Source organism: Aulonocara stuartgranti (assembly GCF_965226115.1).
Source record: "Aulonocara stuartgranti genome assembly, chromosome: 3".
Lineage (NCBI taxonomy): Eukaryota > Metazoa > Chordata > Actinopteri > Cichliformes > Cichlidae > Aulonocara > Aulonocara stuartgranti.
In genome coordinates this window covers 36,548,508-36,563,555 of record NC_138941.1, presented here as the reverse complement: position 1 = coordinate 36,563,555, position 15,048 = coordinate 36,548,508, and the positions used below count along the sequence as shown (strand labels likewise).

The window sequence follows — 15,048 nt, the reverse complement described above, 5'->3', positions numbered from 1 at the left end:
GCAGGTGATGCCTCACGATGTCCTGACCCTCAGACTGGAAACTTTTACCCGCCCACGCTGAACATCAGAAGCACAGAATACCCTCCCACTCACTACACAGAAGTGAAAAATAAGCTAAAGGACCAATCCTGTCCTCTTGATTCAACCCACCTACATGTCCTCGGGTGTTTTTCTCATTTTACCTCTGCTTTTTCTATTTTCTGATTATTTGACAGCGAGCATCACACAGAGCCACTGTTTGCATAGATCCTTGTTTCCAGTAGCCGATGCCTGGCACCTCCTTCTGTAGCAGGTTGCGAAAGACAGCGGCGTAGGTGACCAGTCCACAGCCTGTTATGTGTCTCAGCTGAGTCACACTAAGAATTTATGACTGCAGTAGCCTAAGCTAACAGGGTGATCATCCTATCAAACAAAAATATTGTGTGTTTTTTTTTTATTGTGTGTTTACTTATTGTTGTATCTGGAAGCAACAGTGCATATCCAGCCCATCCCATCTGCTCCCTTACATTTACCTTGTGGCTCATTCTGACTCACACATTCAGAAATGAAAATTTACTGAATGTTGTCTAAACTCTCGGGGACCAGCGTCCTTTTTTATTGTGAAGTTGGATTTGTTTTACAGTCGATGGTGGATAATTAGAAGATTTTTTTCGCACTGTTTGAATGCCTTCTTCTAAACTGCTAAAAGGCCTTGAGGCATTATGGAGGAGGGGACAACAAAACAGCAGTGGATGATTGCTTCATGTACATAAATGCATCTTCTCAAAGGAATGTCATTTGAGGCTCTGAAGCTGTTCAGGGCTTCCACTATGATGCATCAGTTGTGTAGTACAGCGGTGCAGAGAGTTATATTGGAGGTGACTCCCATCAGGGCTATAAATAGCTTTGCACTTTCCCCCCAGGAGCTCAGCTAGCGCTCTCCCAGGCATTTGATCACTTGTTTGTAGTGAACTGACATCACCCACTTCTGCCTTTTTCTCACTGACTTTCTGACTCCTGCATATAAACACACGCACACATACACACGCATACAAAACGCTGTAGCTTACTTATAGCTTGAATACAGTGCTCATGGAGACCTTCATCAGCTGCTGTGATGATGATGATGATGCCTTTGAGGGCAGATAGTTTGCCTCAGGGTTTCCCTAAACTACGCTACTACACTTACTGATGACTCACTTAATCGCTTAAGACTCAACTACGACTGCTGCGAACAAAGCCGTGGGCACAGAGTAAAGTCAATTCTCAGATACAGCATCACTCTTTAATAAATAAACTGCTGCTCTTAATTGGAGGGGAAGGGGATTCGGGCACAAGCCTCATAACATGTGGGAGTATGAAGCGAGTGAAAACGAAAAAAGATACACAAAACCCCTGCAGGCTGTGTCTGACCCCGGTGAGTCACTGTCTACGCGAGCTTCTGCAGAACTGAGCATGACTCAGTAACAAGCACGAACATTAGTGAAGTGCACTTCTATTGCTGGCTACCTTACCTGGGGTTTTATCTCATTTATTGGAACACAGAGTGCCGCTTGTACAGTTTTTGCTTTTTGAAGTGCAATTCCCTTTTTCCTTTAGACAAAAATGCCTCACTGAGATGTTACAAAAACACCGAAAATTGCAGAATGTTGTGGAGACGGGGTGACCACGGCATGTCCCCTTGCACTTAATCAATTTACACTTTAAGAGTTTTTAAGGCAGAAACAACTTTGTTAATGGTTAGTAAACTACTATGGTTATTGACCAATTTATGGGCAATTATAAAGTCTGAATTCATATAAAAACAGACTGGTATTTAACTAACAACATGATGTAAACTGATTCAAACTTAATTTGATTAACATTTTATTCTTGTTTAAATGATTAATAATGGTTGTGAACCCAAACTTTGTTTTATTAACACCAGTTTTTAAATTGTCAGGCAGTGAAATGTTCCAAAAGTTACATCCTTTGACATAACATTTAACCCTGTAAGCATTTATAAAATACTATAATTTATAACTAATCGCTTTATTAAACAGAGCACTGTCGTACTGAGGTTTAAGGAAACCCCCCTTGTACCTTGACATTAAGAAAGACTTATGGCTGTATATATAGCAAATGTTTCACTTACTAATGATTTAAAGCTCCACCTTCCAAAGTCATTAACATGAACAACTTCAGTGCGACCAAAATAACTAGCTAAAATGGATTATAACACTATCTGCATCCATTGAAAGGTTTGCGAACTGACAGAAGGCTGACAGAGGGGGAAGAACTCATTTTCTTAATTAAAGACCTATTGCTTCTGTGGCCGATTAGAAGTCAGTAGATCCAGGATTATTTAACTTTGAGTTACATACGTTATTAACAAGATTATTGCCAAATTAATAAAAGGATATAACCACATGGACTCCCGAGAGACAGCTGGTGTTTGATCTGCAAAGCAAGGGCATTTCAGTGAGTCTTTCCAAGTCGGTGGGAGAGTGGGACCAAAAACACAGCAGGTTTAAACAAAAATAAAAAACACAGTTTTCAGGCTCAGTTAGAGGTTTGATTGTGTGAAAATTGGTGCTGTATAAGAATTTACACATATCTTTATTTAGGATTTTTTAAAAAACAAATGACAAAAGTAAACGTTCATTTTTCTTATTCTGTGTAGCTTAACAGTCCACGGGTTGTGTAATCAAAATATATTTAAAATATATTTAAAGTGTCTAAAGTAAGTGCAGGCATTATGTGATGCATGACTATACTATACTATAAAGACACATCTCCTGGATGCACTGGTACGCATCTTCAGTGATGTATCCTAGGGTCATCAGGTGTTTCGGGTCTCACAACATCATACACCCTCGCCCAGGCGACCCAGCCGGGGGTGATCAGGCCCCGACTTGCGTACCAGTAGCTACCCACGGATCAGCCCTCTTAATCCACAGCCACCTTGTGGCTTTCTCTGCCGCTTCACTCACAGCCTGGATGGCCCTCTTCTTGGCTGCCCCAGCCACGCCCAGCCGGCCTAGAACTTTGCAGAGTGATCGTCCTGCAAAGCCCCTACAACCCACTTCTATGGGCTCATAGAAAGTCTTCCAGCCCCTTCCCCTGCACTCTTGCACTAGTTCCTGGTACTTTCCTCGTTTCCTTTCATTAGCCTCCTCAATCCGCTCTTCCCAGGGCACTGTGAGTTCCAGCATGATCAGCTGTTTTGAGGCCTCAGAAATAATTATCAAGTCTGGCCGGAGTGATGTTTCTGCAATGTTCTGAGGAAACTTTAGTTGTTTACCCAGGTCAGCCTGTAGCTGCCAATCAGAGGCTGTGTGGAGAAGGCCAGTTGTCAAATGTGGGCGCCCCTGGGGTTTCTCTCCAGCCTTAATAAAAGAGATTGCCTTCCTCGGAGCATGATGATGCTTGCTGATGCTGATTGCTGAGGCAATCTTTTCAGCAACTACTCTGAGCACCTGGTCGTGCCGCCAACGATACCGACCATCGGCCAGGGCCCTTGGGCAGCTGCTAAGGAGGTGTTCTAGGGTCCCTCTTCCAGAGCACAGGGGACAGGCAGGTGTCTCGCTCTTTCCCCACAAATGGAGGTTTGCTGGGCTTGGCAGAGTGTCGTATACTGCCTGCACTAGGAATCGGATCCGGTGGAAGTCTGCCTGCATGATGTTTGCCCAGGTGACCTTGCGCTGCAAGGTGCTCTCCCACCTTGTCCATGCTCCCTGCCGCTTAAGGCCTACAGCTCTGCTTACTCGCTCCTCCTCCACACCTGCTCGGACCTCTTCCTGGAGTAGCTGGTGTCTCTCCTTTCCCTGTGCCCTGCTGACCTGGGCCTTTGGGATGTACCCCAAGCCTGCTCCCCCTTGATATTGTATGTATCATATGCATGACGGTACTATGTCTGATGATTAATATGTGTATATTTTCTCTCTTGAATTTTGCACCTATTGATGTTTTTAAGTACTTATGTACTGCTGGTTAGCTTGAGCTGTCATACAAACAAGTAACTATTTTAAAATTAATAGTATGGAATACAAAGTGCAATAACTGCATCTTATAACATAGAAAAGAAAACTTTGTACTATGGAGTAAAAGCAAAAAGCCGCATAACATGAACATATTAAACATATTAAGATAAAATTGTGTAAAGAAAAAGATGTTTTACTGTTACTGCAGCAATTCGTGGCAAATAATTGTATCTTCGTATATTTAAGTCAAATTTTAGGCGAAAATCCCGTTAAAAAGTGACATTCTAACAGTCCTTCCTTCAAACTATTTGTTTATTTTTGCATCTACAGAAAATATGACACGCCAAATCTACGCGCGTAATAAATAATTCATATGAGCAAAAGGGGGGCGTGTGCACCTTGTGCCATTTGATGACGGCTGAGCCGTTTCCCATTATTCAGAAACACATGCCGGAGTTTATCTGCGCCCTTTGCCTCCACATCCACGCTGATTGGGAGCAAAGGGCGATCAGTGCAAAACTCGACGGTGAATAACTGAAGCGTGACGACTTGTGTTTGTGCTCAAGTTTGCTCAAGGTGAGCCGAACGAGGCATCGACAAAACATGTAGGAAACGAGGTGAAGCTTGGGTTCATTTTTTCTGTGAACAGGTTTTTGTTCAGTCATTCATCAACTTGCTTTTCTCGGTGCCCCACAGATCGCTCTCTGCCTGATGGCTGTTCCGTTCGCGTGTTGTTCAAACTGTCGTGGCTGCTGAAAGACGTGACCCCCGCGCATCGCAGAGCGCCACACGCGCACCTGTCGGATGTAAGTGGGAAGCGGTCGGTGAGCTTATAGAGCGAGAGGGGGAGAGAGAGATGGTGACTGCTGGGTTCAGCACGCTGGATAGCGCTCGAGGAATTTGGAAAGTACGGCGGCGGCGGCGCGCGGACGCACGAGGATCTAAGTGAAACGAGTGCGTGGAGCCGCCGGAGAGATGAGCGACCATGGTGGATTTGAAGTTCTCGTTTGCAACAACAGGCGCAGGTAACGTGCGAGTGGACTTTCTGGAGTGAGACATGGACTTTGCTGAAATCATTTTCGCTTTGTTCATCGTCGTGGTCGCGATCGTCTCGCTGTTGTCCAACTTGTTGGTGCTGCTATGTTTCGTCCACAGCACCGAGATACGCCGACAGGTGCCCGGTGTTTTCACCATGAACTTGTCTTTCTGCAACATACTCATCACTGTTTTGAACATGCCGGCCACTCTGGTGGGGATTATCAGAAAGCAGCAGCCCTTTGGAGATTGCGTTTGCCACACGGTGAGCTTTCTGGAGACTTTTCTCACCGCAAACACCATGCTGAGCATGGCGGCTCTCAGCATAGATCGGTGGATAGCGGTCGTCTTCCCGCTCAGTTACTCCACCAAAATGCGCTACAAGGACGCACTGATCATGGTGTGCTACTCCTGGCTGCACTCCTTTACCTTCTCCCTGACGGCGCTGCTCTTCTCCTGGGTCGACTACAGCGACGTTTACGCGTCCTGCACCTTGCAGCCGAGCGAGGAAGGCAGCGACAGGATTAAGTTTACAATCTTCACTATCGTTTTCCACGCCACCAGTTTCATTCTGTCCCTGCTCATCTTGTGTTTCACCTATTTGAAGGTGTTGAAGGTCGCTAGGTTTCACTGCAAGAGGATTGACATTATCACCATGCAGACTCTGTTCCTGCTAGTCGATATTCACCCAAGGTAGTTCACCTCGTGTATTGTGAGCATGATTTCTCCCGGTCTGTTTTGACAGTGGCCTTGTGGCAAAAAAGTCTAAATGTTCTTTGCTGTTTTCAGCGTGAAACAAAGATGCTTAGCAGAGCAAAAGAGGAGAAAGCAGAGAGCCACGAAGAAGATCAGCATCTTCATCGGCTCATTTATCATCTGCTTTGCTCCTTATGTAATCACAAGGTGAGTCAACTCATACATAATTCAACTTACTGCAAAACAACTGCTTAAGAAATAACTGACCCCACACATTTGTAAAATAATACATCTTCGACGGCATTTGACTAAGTAAAAAATACATTTAGCCAGCATGTTGAGATCTGCATCCACGCTGATCAGCTTTGCAGACCTGTTTTCTTCACATGCTAATGCAGTACAAACTCACAATGTCCGATCAGATACAAGCAAACAGTTTATTCCAAGCTGACAGCACACCGCTCATAATTTCAATGATCATTTCCTTAAACTGTGATATGGCTCATTAGCCACCTGTGCTGCGCTGTACATAAACATGGCAGGCTACTTCCAGTGAAAGACACGCATTAGAGTCTAGGACAATAGATACAGTTCAAACAACCAAAGAGGCTCCCAGAGAAGCGTGGAAATGCTTCAGTGGGCCACAAATCGCCCAGATGCGGTGCTGATGATCCATCAATTTGACATTTGTGGTGTGCTCATATGGAAGGGAAGAAGGAGGACAAATTAGCAAAGAGCAGCGTTTGAGGTGGAGTAACCCCCCACTGACCGTGCCTGCCCACAGGAAGTGTCTAGTGTGGCAGTTGGCACCTAAGCATCCAATTATGATAATTCATACGCATATTTTATCTTTTGTACTTGTAAAGTAGTCTTTGCCTCTGTGGTATTTTGATGGTCGTGTTTGATTTCACTGTTCCACATCCCCCCTGACCAGAAGAATACAGGAGACTGTGTTAGAAATGTGGAGAGGCGCTCAGCTGTGTGGTTTAAGTTGAAAAAGGCAAAACCCTACGCTGTGTTTCAAATACTTTAACTGATAGTATAGTAAGTAAGTAAATAAATAAATAAGAAAATGTAATCTCCACTGGACAGAAAAAACTTCTTTATTGGATAATTTGAAGCGCCTTAATAAAATCTACACAATATCTATGGTCATATGTAATGCCTTTAAAAATGATAATTTCTCCACCTTTTTTAATGTTTTGATTTGATGTTAACGTGGCACTGAAAATGCTTTAGCATTTAATTCAGTAACCAACATAAAGATGTGGAAACTATCTAAATATCTGTGCAGGTTCTCAGCAATCCGGGTCATAGTAGTCTAAGGAGCTTGAAAAGAAGGTGATGGGACTTGTTTAATTGAAGAAGATTCTTAGATGAGACCAGGCATCTTCTTTTTTAAGCTCCTTAGACAACTATATAACCCCTTTAAAAAAAAAAAAAAAACATGTGTCAAATGAGACCATGTTTTGAAATCTATCTGTTCATTTTTAATTTGATGGGATCAATATGTTTAAAAAAAACATTAACTGGTGAGACAGGGACACGTCTGTCCCTGTGCTGCTTCAGAGTTTCTTCTACATGCTGAAGTTTTCAAATGTATTTTTTCACCTGCTCAGCAGAGTATCCTTGATCAAGTCTCTCCTGTGAGAGTTAAACCTCACAATTCCTTAAACACGATGAGAGTCTTCATGGCCTTTTTTGGGTATCTATCTATATTTTGCTTTTGTTTACTGGCCTCTTCAGCCAAAAAAGCTGAATTTTAGGTTATTAGAAAGTAAAATATAAAAATGCATTCAGTAGGAGGACAGCTTAACAACTGGAGCAATTGGAAGGTTATTCTTGGTATAATATGACAAATACGCCACAGTAAATAAGCCTACTGACGTTTTCTTTCTTTACTTAGGAAACTTAGTTCTATCAAAATTTATAGTAACATTAACATTTTGGCTTTTTTTTAAAAAACTTTAATCATAAAAATAAAGGGTGGTTGGTCTGCAGGGTAGCCAATCTATCATCAGGACCCCTTTACTGCAGAGTCATACTGTTAGATTACACACACAACACAATTTTGGTGTTGTCTTGGTGTTATAATAGGTTGCACTTTCCCTGAAAAGGACATTGTCTGTGTGGCAGCATATGTCACTTTGAAACTTGCATGCATTATTCAGCATTAGTGGGTCATCATAAATGTGCATAGTACTCATGTAGTGTGCACTAATGCACCTTCACACTGTCAGAGACGACAGCTTTTGAAGTGCGCTCTGATAACAGAAAGCAATGATCCTGTCATAGTTCTGAGACTTAAAGACACAAATATACATAAACTGAGGCTCAGTGGAAGGAGAGGGCTATTTATACACATGGGGTAAACAGGGACGTGGAAACAGCTGGATGAAATGAAACAGGTGAAAACAATCAAGACAACCAGAGGGAGGGAGTAAAGTTCAGATACAGGAGACATGTTTCAAAGAAAAAAGAAAGAAATAGCAAAAGCTCCAACCAAAAACAGGAACAAAAAATACAATAACAAAAAATCTGAATCGGACTTTACAGGGAAAATTCAAATCTAGATACTTTTACTAAGCAAACTGAAAACAGGGCCAAGGTCAGGGACCACAGCAGGTCTTCTTTAATCCAGAGGACACAGCATCTGTGATTTAAAAAAAAGTCAGATTTAATTGAAAGAAAACAAGAAAAATGATCAGTTTCATCAGCTAATATTTAGTCTGTGTGCTGTTTTTTAGTTAAAAATAGCTTTTGATTATTAGTTTTTGTTAACGTTTCACACAGCCTCCCAACTTTGGTCGAAATGGAGTTCTTTGTTTGGTTTGTTTTTCATTTAGGCATTTAAAAATCTGCCACACAGTTCCTTTTGATCATTAATAACACGAGTGGTCTGAACATAAAAATCCGAGGTGAAAAAATGATAAAAGATCTCCTTCTTTTGAAAGGGCAGAGTTATAAAAACAATTTCACCACGTTACACCTACCATTGCAAAAGAAAAAGAAAAAGAGCACACAATTGCATTTCCAAGCCTCTTTTATGATCATTATAGAGTACCTAACGTGTTAAAGGTTTTATGGTCAGTCTTACCTAATCATCTGACATGACATCAGGACAAATCTCTGAGCGGCACCTTCACTAAAATGCACTCTGTTTAGTCATGTTTCTCCTGACGCCCCTTCAGGTTGGCTGAGCTTCTCCCGTTCGTGGACGTCAACCGCCACTGGGGAATCATCAGTAAGTGCCTGACATATAGCAAGGCTGCGTCTGACCCCTTTGCCTACTCTCTCCTACGTCAGCAGTACAAGAAAGTCCTGGTCACCGTCGTCAACAGGCTACTCCGACGTGACCTGTACCCTTCGTCTGGCCATAACAGCTCTTTAGACACAGAGAACGACTACTGTCTCCAGAGGATCAGTTAATGGCAAATGCAGGACGTGACATATGCACACGCTACAGTGCAGGCCAAAAATAAAGGTTGCCTCTTGCAGAAAAAAAAGGTGGGTGGAGAGAAAAAAAGAACAGGAGAGAGAAAGAGAGGACAGGTTATTGTTAGAAAGAGAAAAGAGAGTCGAAAGATGGGACAAGGAAGTGGGTGGAAGGTGAAGAAGAGAGCAAAAAAAAAAAAAACCATAAGGAAGACGGTGGGCGGACAGGAATGAAAAGGTGGCGATGTGGGGGAGGATGAATGGGCAAAAAGATAAAGAAGAGATGGGTAAGACGACAGATAGGGTGGAGACGTTGGGGAGTGACGGCAAACAAGGGATCTGTGATTCATCAGGAACAGCATTCCCCAGAAACCACACAGCCAGTCTATTTCACTGAATAAGTCATTGGCTCATCTAAAGCTGAGGGGACGCACAGCTGGAGATGAGGTCCCTTCTTCACTCTGAGCGACATGTAAAAGGTGGCCTTCCTCTACTCCAACAACTTTAGAATCATTTCAAACCTGTTCTTGCCCCACTTAACATCGCACACACGGAGGCTGGTGGTCGATAAGCAGCCGAGCGACGACGGGCAAAGAGGGAAAGACTTTTGTTGCTCCTGCTTCTGTATAATGTCCTGTCAGTGAATGGATGCAGACCTAAATGTGGAGGCTCAGCTGCTGCACATTATTGCCATGTTCTGTATTGACTGTGTTAGACTACTTTGCAGTGTCATGTCAGTCACTTAATATTGATGCACTTTGTCTAATTCTCTCAGAGATGCTATACCTAAAGGAGCCAAAGGCATTTGACATTTACACCCTAATCTTAAAGGATGAGTCTGGTGAGAGGCTTTATTCTTTGTTACTGTCACCAAAATCAATTAGTTGGTCGGTTTCTCAGTATTTTCCAACTTCCCAAGCATCCCTGTTCTTTGAATTTCTCAAGTATAGACAACAATTAATGTGCATGTTTAGACTATTTCCATTAATACACAGGTCAGTCTTTAAAAGCTTTATTTATTTATTTTTTAAAAATTGAAAGTTATATTTTGTATACATCACACGTACAATGAAATATGCCAAGGCTTTGTTTGTTTTAGTTTTTCTAATTACCGGTATGTTTTATAGCTCATGAAAATCACACATCCAGTACAACATTCACTAACGTCAATCATAGAATTATTTATGAAGGAGAGATGCCCGACTTTTTAAAAGTATGCAGAGGTGATCTGTGGCTCTGCTGAGGTTGTTATTGAAGCGGGGCAGGTGCAGGAAAAAGAAATCAGGATCTCCGTAAGGCTCGCCAGCAGATGAAAGCTTGATGTGCTCTGAAACCTCCTGGTAGATGCTCCTTTTACTTTGGACTTCATGAAACACAGTGGACCAACCGTTAATAACAGCAACCCAGTTCATCAAGGACTGCAGAAGCTTCACACTGGACTTTAAACACTCCGCTCCACTCTCCTCCAGGCACTAGGACTGAGACTTTCAAATAACATATAAAATTTTGGGACATTTCTTTCCCAGGTAAGATACTTCTGACATCTCTGGTTCAGAAGTGGCTTGATATTAGGAATCAAAGTGGTAAATGCTAATGGACTGGTTCTTGTACAGCACTATTCTACTCGACTTGAACACTCAAAGCTCTCTGATCTAACATGCCTAATTCAACCATTCACACCCATTCATACAAGCGCTTTTTTTCTACACCTAAGTGCTTTCTGTGTAACATTCACATACATTCACACTCTGATGGATACATTGGAGAGCAACTTGGGGTTCAGTATTTTGCCCAAGGATACTTGCACACTTGCACACAGACCAGAGCAGCCAAGGATCAAATCACTAACCTTCTGGCCACGACCAGCTGACATTTGCACGCGGTGGCCCTTGATGCTAAGTCACCAGCCTCAGTCCACTTCTTGTGAAGCTCTTGAATTCTTGAATCGACTTTTTGGCAGTCCTCTAAAGGCTACAATTATTCCTGTTGCTCATGCACTTATCCTACCACACGTTTCCCTTCAAGTCAACTGTCCATTAATATGCTTCAATTCAGCTCTCAGTGAAAACAGCCAGTCTTTTCAGTTGAGACTGTCGGTGGTTCACTCTGTTTGTGGAGGGTGTTGGTGACATCTGGACAGTCGTCAAGTCAGCAGTCTTCCTGTTGATCGTGGTTACGAGGCCTTAAATAGACTCAGAGAAATACAGTATTTATGACGTGTGAATAGTAATTTACTCAAACTGAGAATGAAATCATAAGATAACGAGATACCGGATTTCTGATTTTCATGACCTATCATCAAAGTTACAGAAAAAAACTTGTCAGACATATTTCACATTGCATGCAATGAATACAATGAATGCAATGAATATTTCAAATAAATTGAAAATAAATGAACCTTTTCACAATATTGCAGCTGTCAGGACACACTTGTAGACGGCAGAAAGAAGATAAAAAACTACTTGACCACAAAACATCCATCACTGAATACTTGGCTTTCTTGGTTTTCCCAAATATTATGTTAGTGTGCATTTGAGTCATTATCTAATTAAATAAGCACCAGTCTGCAGGTTGAATAAAGCTAGGTTGTGTGGGCATATCACCAGTCCATAATTTTGGAATGCCATTTTAGCTTGGAGAGTTAATAAGAGGAGGGAGAACACTTTTTATTTTTTTTTTCATTTTGTATATTTGTTGACAGTAAGAAAAAATATGGCAAATTACCAGATTTATACTTTTAAGTTAGAGTTTTTAACTGAATGTACCTGATCACCCACTTTTAACTGAAACGCGTTTGTATAATTGTGTTCTGTTTTGCCAGCTGACTGGAGAAGTCGTTTCTATGGATATTTACATAATGATATTACATATTTTGCACTGTACAGGAACAACTTTTTGTCTAGATAAATGGGGAGCAACGTGATGTAGCATAGGAGTGTTTTCAAAGTGCTTTAAAACACACTGCTCTGTGTTTGTGCAAGATTTAAATATGTGATTTTTTTTCCAGCTGTTCCACACAAGAACCAGAATAGCTGCTTCATTATAATAACAGTTATTATTATTACTAAAATAAAAATCTGGTTATTTGGATGTATTTTACTCACATGTATTTTTTCCTCCTGTGAGCCACTTGCTGTTCTTTGGCAGTGTGATTAGCTATTAGTGGAATATGTGCAATAATAAAAAGCTGTCAATTATAAAATACGAATATGAATGTTTTCACTGCAACGTTGCTGAACGTACACAAATGTCCTTTAATTACATCATATTTCATCTCCAGATTTGATTTGCCAGTTTTTATATTGAATTCAGCCCATGGACACGACAGGCCGGCACACTGAAAGACAAATAGCATGTCTTTTATTTAAATTTGGACTCATTAATTTCAGATTTTACAGTCTTAAATAAATAAAGAATAAACAGATGCATTTGAAAAGGCTTACACGGGGAAGTTATTCTCTGAATAATAAAAAGCTTTCCGGGTCGCACCTGTTTCTGCCTCACAGCCCTGATTGTGGCGCAGATAGCATGCAACATAAAAAATGACTCTGGTGTCACATGGAGAACTTCTCTTGCAATATCGGCAAGTATAATTAAAGAGAGGAGTTCATCTTTGTCAATTAATATATTCAAACTCAGTAATGAATCTCTTTTAATCTGATGCGTGGAAACAGACCAGCAGTAATTACTGGCAACATTAAAATTAGAAATCCCCATTTTTGGTGGCTCGCTCAACCACCGGCACCTCTGAATTCACAGGCAGTTAACGCTTAAAGCAGCTCAGGCTTGTGCAGAAGCCAGTGCTCGGCTATTTTTGCACCTCTTAATTAACCCCAATCACCAGAACCTGATAAAAGAGAAACTGGTAATTAAAACTGCTCAAATGGAAAATGTATGCATGGCACAATATGTGTCACAGCTGCTCGAGTTTAAAAGTACGGAATCGACTGAGCGGGTTTGCAGACTGTCAGGCCTCTCTTGAAAATATGCTTTCTACATGGCTATTAATACATGACTCCTCTCACACTCTAGAGCAGCCTGAGGAGGATTTAAAGACAGCAGCATTGTCTGCATCAGTGGTAAATATCTTAACCTCCTTCCACACTTCAGTCCACCTACATATGGTGATAAAGTAGACGAAATGATAAGCTTGTAATTAAAATAAGGAAGAAAAAAATCCAAGATAAACTGAATTAGAAGAGTCTGATTTCCATATAAGCAGCTTGTTTTCTGTTATTATTATAGAGTGTTGATGGAGAAGGAAGGAGAAGGTCAGGAGGTCATAGGAGAGGGCGCCACTGTGGTGCTGCATGAGGAAGTCAGGAGCGGCAGAGACATGTATGAGGACAGTGAGGCAGGGTTGAGGCGTGCAGCAGGCGTGATAGATGGGTTCAATGTGGGAGTGGGACTACATCGGCTGTGAACATCTTCTTGTTCGCAAAGGTCAGGCAGGAGTCTTTGTGGGCTATGACGTTTGCAGAAGACTTTGTGGTGTGTAGGGAGAGCGGGGAACAGGTGGAGGAGAGCCTGGAGAGGTGGAGGTATGCTCTGAAGAGAAGAGGAACGAAAGATAGAATATATGTGTGGGAATAAGAGGGACAGTGAAGCTGCAGGGAGCAGAGGTAGTGAAGGTGGTGAACCATCCACACCGCACAAGAGAGGTGAAGATAAGAGTGCAGGCAGGGTGGAGTGGGTGGGGATGAGTGTCAGGAGTGATTTGTGAGAGAAGGATAACAGCAAGAGTGAAAGGGAAGGTTTACAAGATGGTAGTGAGACCTGCTGTGATGTATGGTTTGGAGGCGGTGGCACTGACAGAAGGAGGCCGAGCTGAAGATGCTCAGATTTTCATTGGGAGTGAGCACGCACATATATTTGTATGTATATATATATATATATATATATATATATATATATATATATATATATATATACATATATATAGTTTGTTCATTAAAAGCTGTTCGAAACACTTTAAAACACTTGTCCGTTGCTACAGATCCACCCCTTTTTTTCTCCAGCAGTTTCCCACAGAGACACTTGATCAAAATCACAATTTACAAGTTTGTGCGTGTTTTCCATAGAGGGTCACGTCTCCCACGAGGCTCCTTTTCCATTCAGTTTCTGGGGCATGTAGTAATTTCCATAATACATGAACGTGTTAAGGATCTAATCAATATTCCTGGTTTAGCTGAAGGATATAGTAGTATTTTTACTTTACCTCCACACCATCCTCCACCTGCCTGCATGATGAATACCCAGGCTTCCGGTTATGCAAATTCAACTCTGCCAAGCTTGAAGAAGAAAGGACTCTAATACTGGCTCAATAAGAAAAACAGATCACCTTCAAAATGGTATTTACTACTAATAATATTTTTTTGTCTAATAATGATTAAGATTTCTGCAGTATTTTATGTGATTTAGCCTTCTGAACATCACCGTAAAAGCTGCTACGCATCCACTTTGATTGGCAGCAAGTTTGAGGATTATAAATTGTAAATGTTTCTTGGTTGCTAGGTTTATTTAATCACAGCCAACTGGTTGTTGCTCCAACCTTGTGAGTTGGACTCAGGCTTACAAATATTCTTAAAAAGTCTTAAAAAGCTTAATTTAAAATGACATGTTGTCCAAAGCAAAACTGACACCAAAGAGAGAAGGCAAGAATAGATCAAAAGATATTAAGTACTCTAAGTATTTGCCAGATGTACAGCTACATCAGGTGTGTTATCAGGTGTGCTGGCCACTTTGTTAGGTACAACACGTCACCTGCCCATTAATGCAAGTGTCCAATCAGCCAGTCACATGGCAGCAATTTGATGCATTTAGGTATGTAGACACCGTCTACAGTCTGAAGTTCAAACTGAGTATCAGAATAAAAAGGAAAGGTGACTTTGAATGCAGCATGGCTGTTGGTGTTACATTGTCTGTGTATTTCAGAACCTGC

The 15,048-nt window shown here is 41.6% G+C and overlaps 1 protein-coding gene across 3 annotated transcripts; it reads left to right on the top strand.

Moving 5' to 3' along the window:
- Nucleotides 1-4,348: 4,348 nt before the first annotated feature.
- LOC309703427 (G-protein coupled receptor 26-like) lies at nt 4,349-12,409 on the top strand. Of its 3 annotated transcripts, none has more exons than XM_082528229.1 (4): nt 4,349-4,558; nt 4,638-5,669; nt 5,766-5,879; nt 8,864-12,409. In XM_082528229.1, exons 2-4 carry the CDS (start codon nt 4,999-5,001, stop codon nt 9,099-9,101), a joined length of 1,023 nt encoding a protein of 340 aa, XP_082384355.1. In that variant the 5' UTR covers nt 4,349-4,558; nt 4,638-4,998; the 3' UTR covers nt 9,102-12,409. The 3 variants fall into 3 exon arrangements, with proteins under 3 accessions (XP_082384355.1, XP_082384356.1, XP_082384354.1); XM_082528230.1 differs by having other exon boundaries at nt 4,349-4,966; nt 5,097-5,669; XM_082528228.1 differs by having other exon boundaries at nt 4,349-5,669.
- The last annotated feature ends 2,639 nt before the right edge of the window (nt 12,410-15,048 follow it).

Bases quoted from the DNA above. Each gene is read 5' to 3' on its own strand.
- LOC309703427 (XM_082528229.1), top strand. From the start codon at position 4,999: ATGGACTTTGCTGAAATCATTTTCGCTTTGTTCATCGTCGTGGTCGCG. The intron at 5,670-5,765 runs GTAGTTCACCTC...TGCTGTTTTCAG, and splicing joins CTAGTCGATATTCACCCAAG to CGTGAAACAAAGATGCTTAG. The intron at 5,880-8,863 runs GTGAGTCAACTC...ACGCCCCTTCAG, and splicing joins GCTCCTTATGTAATCACAAG to GTTGGCTGAGCTTCTCCCGT.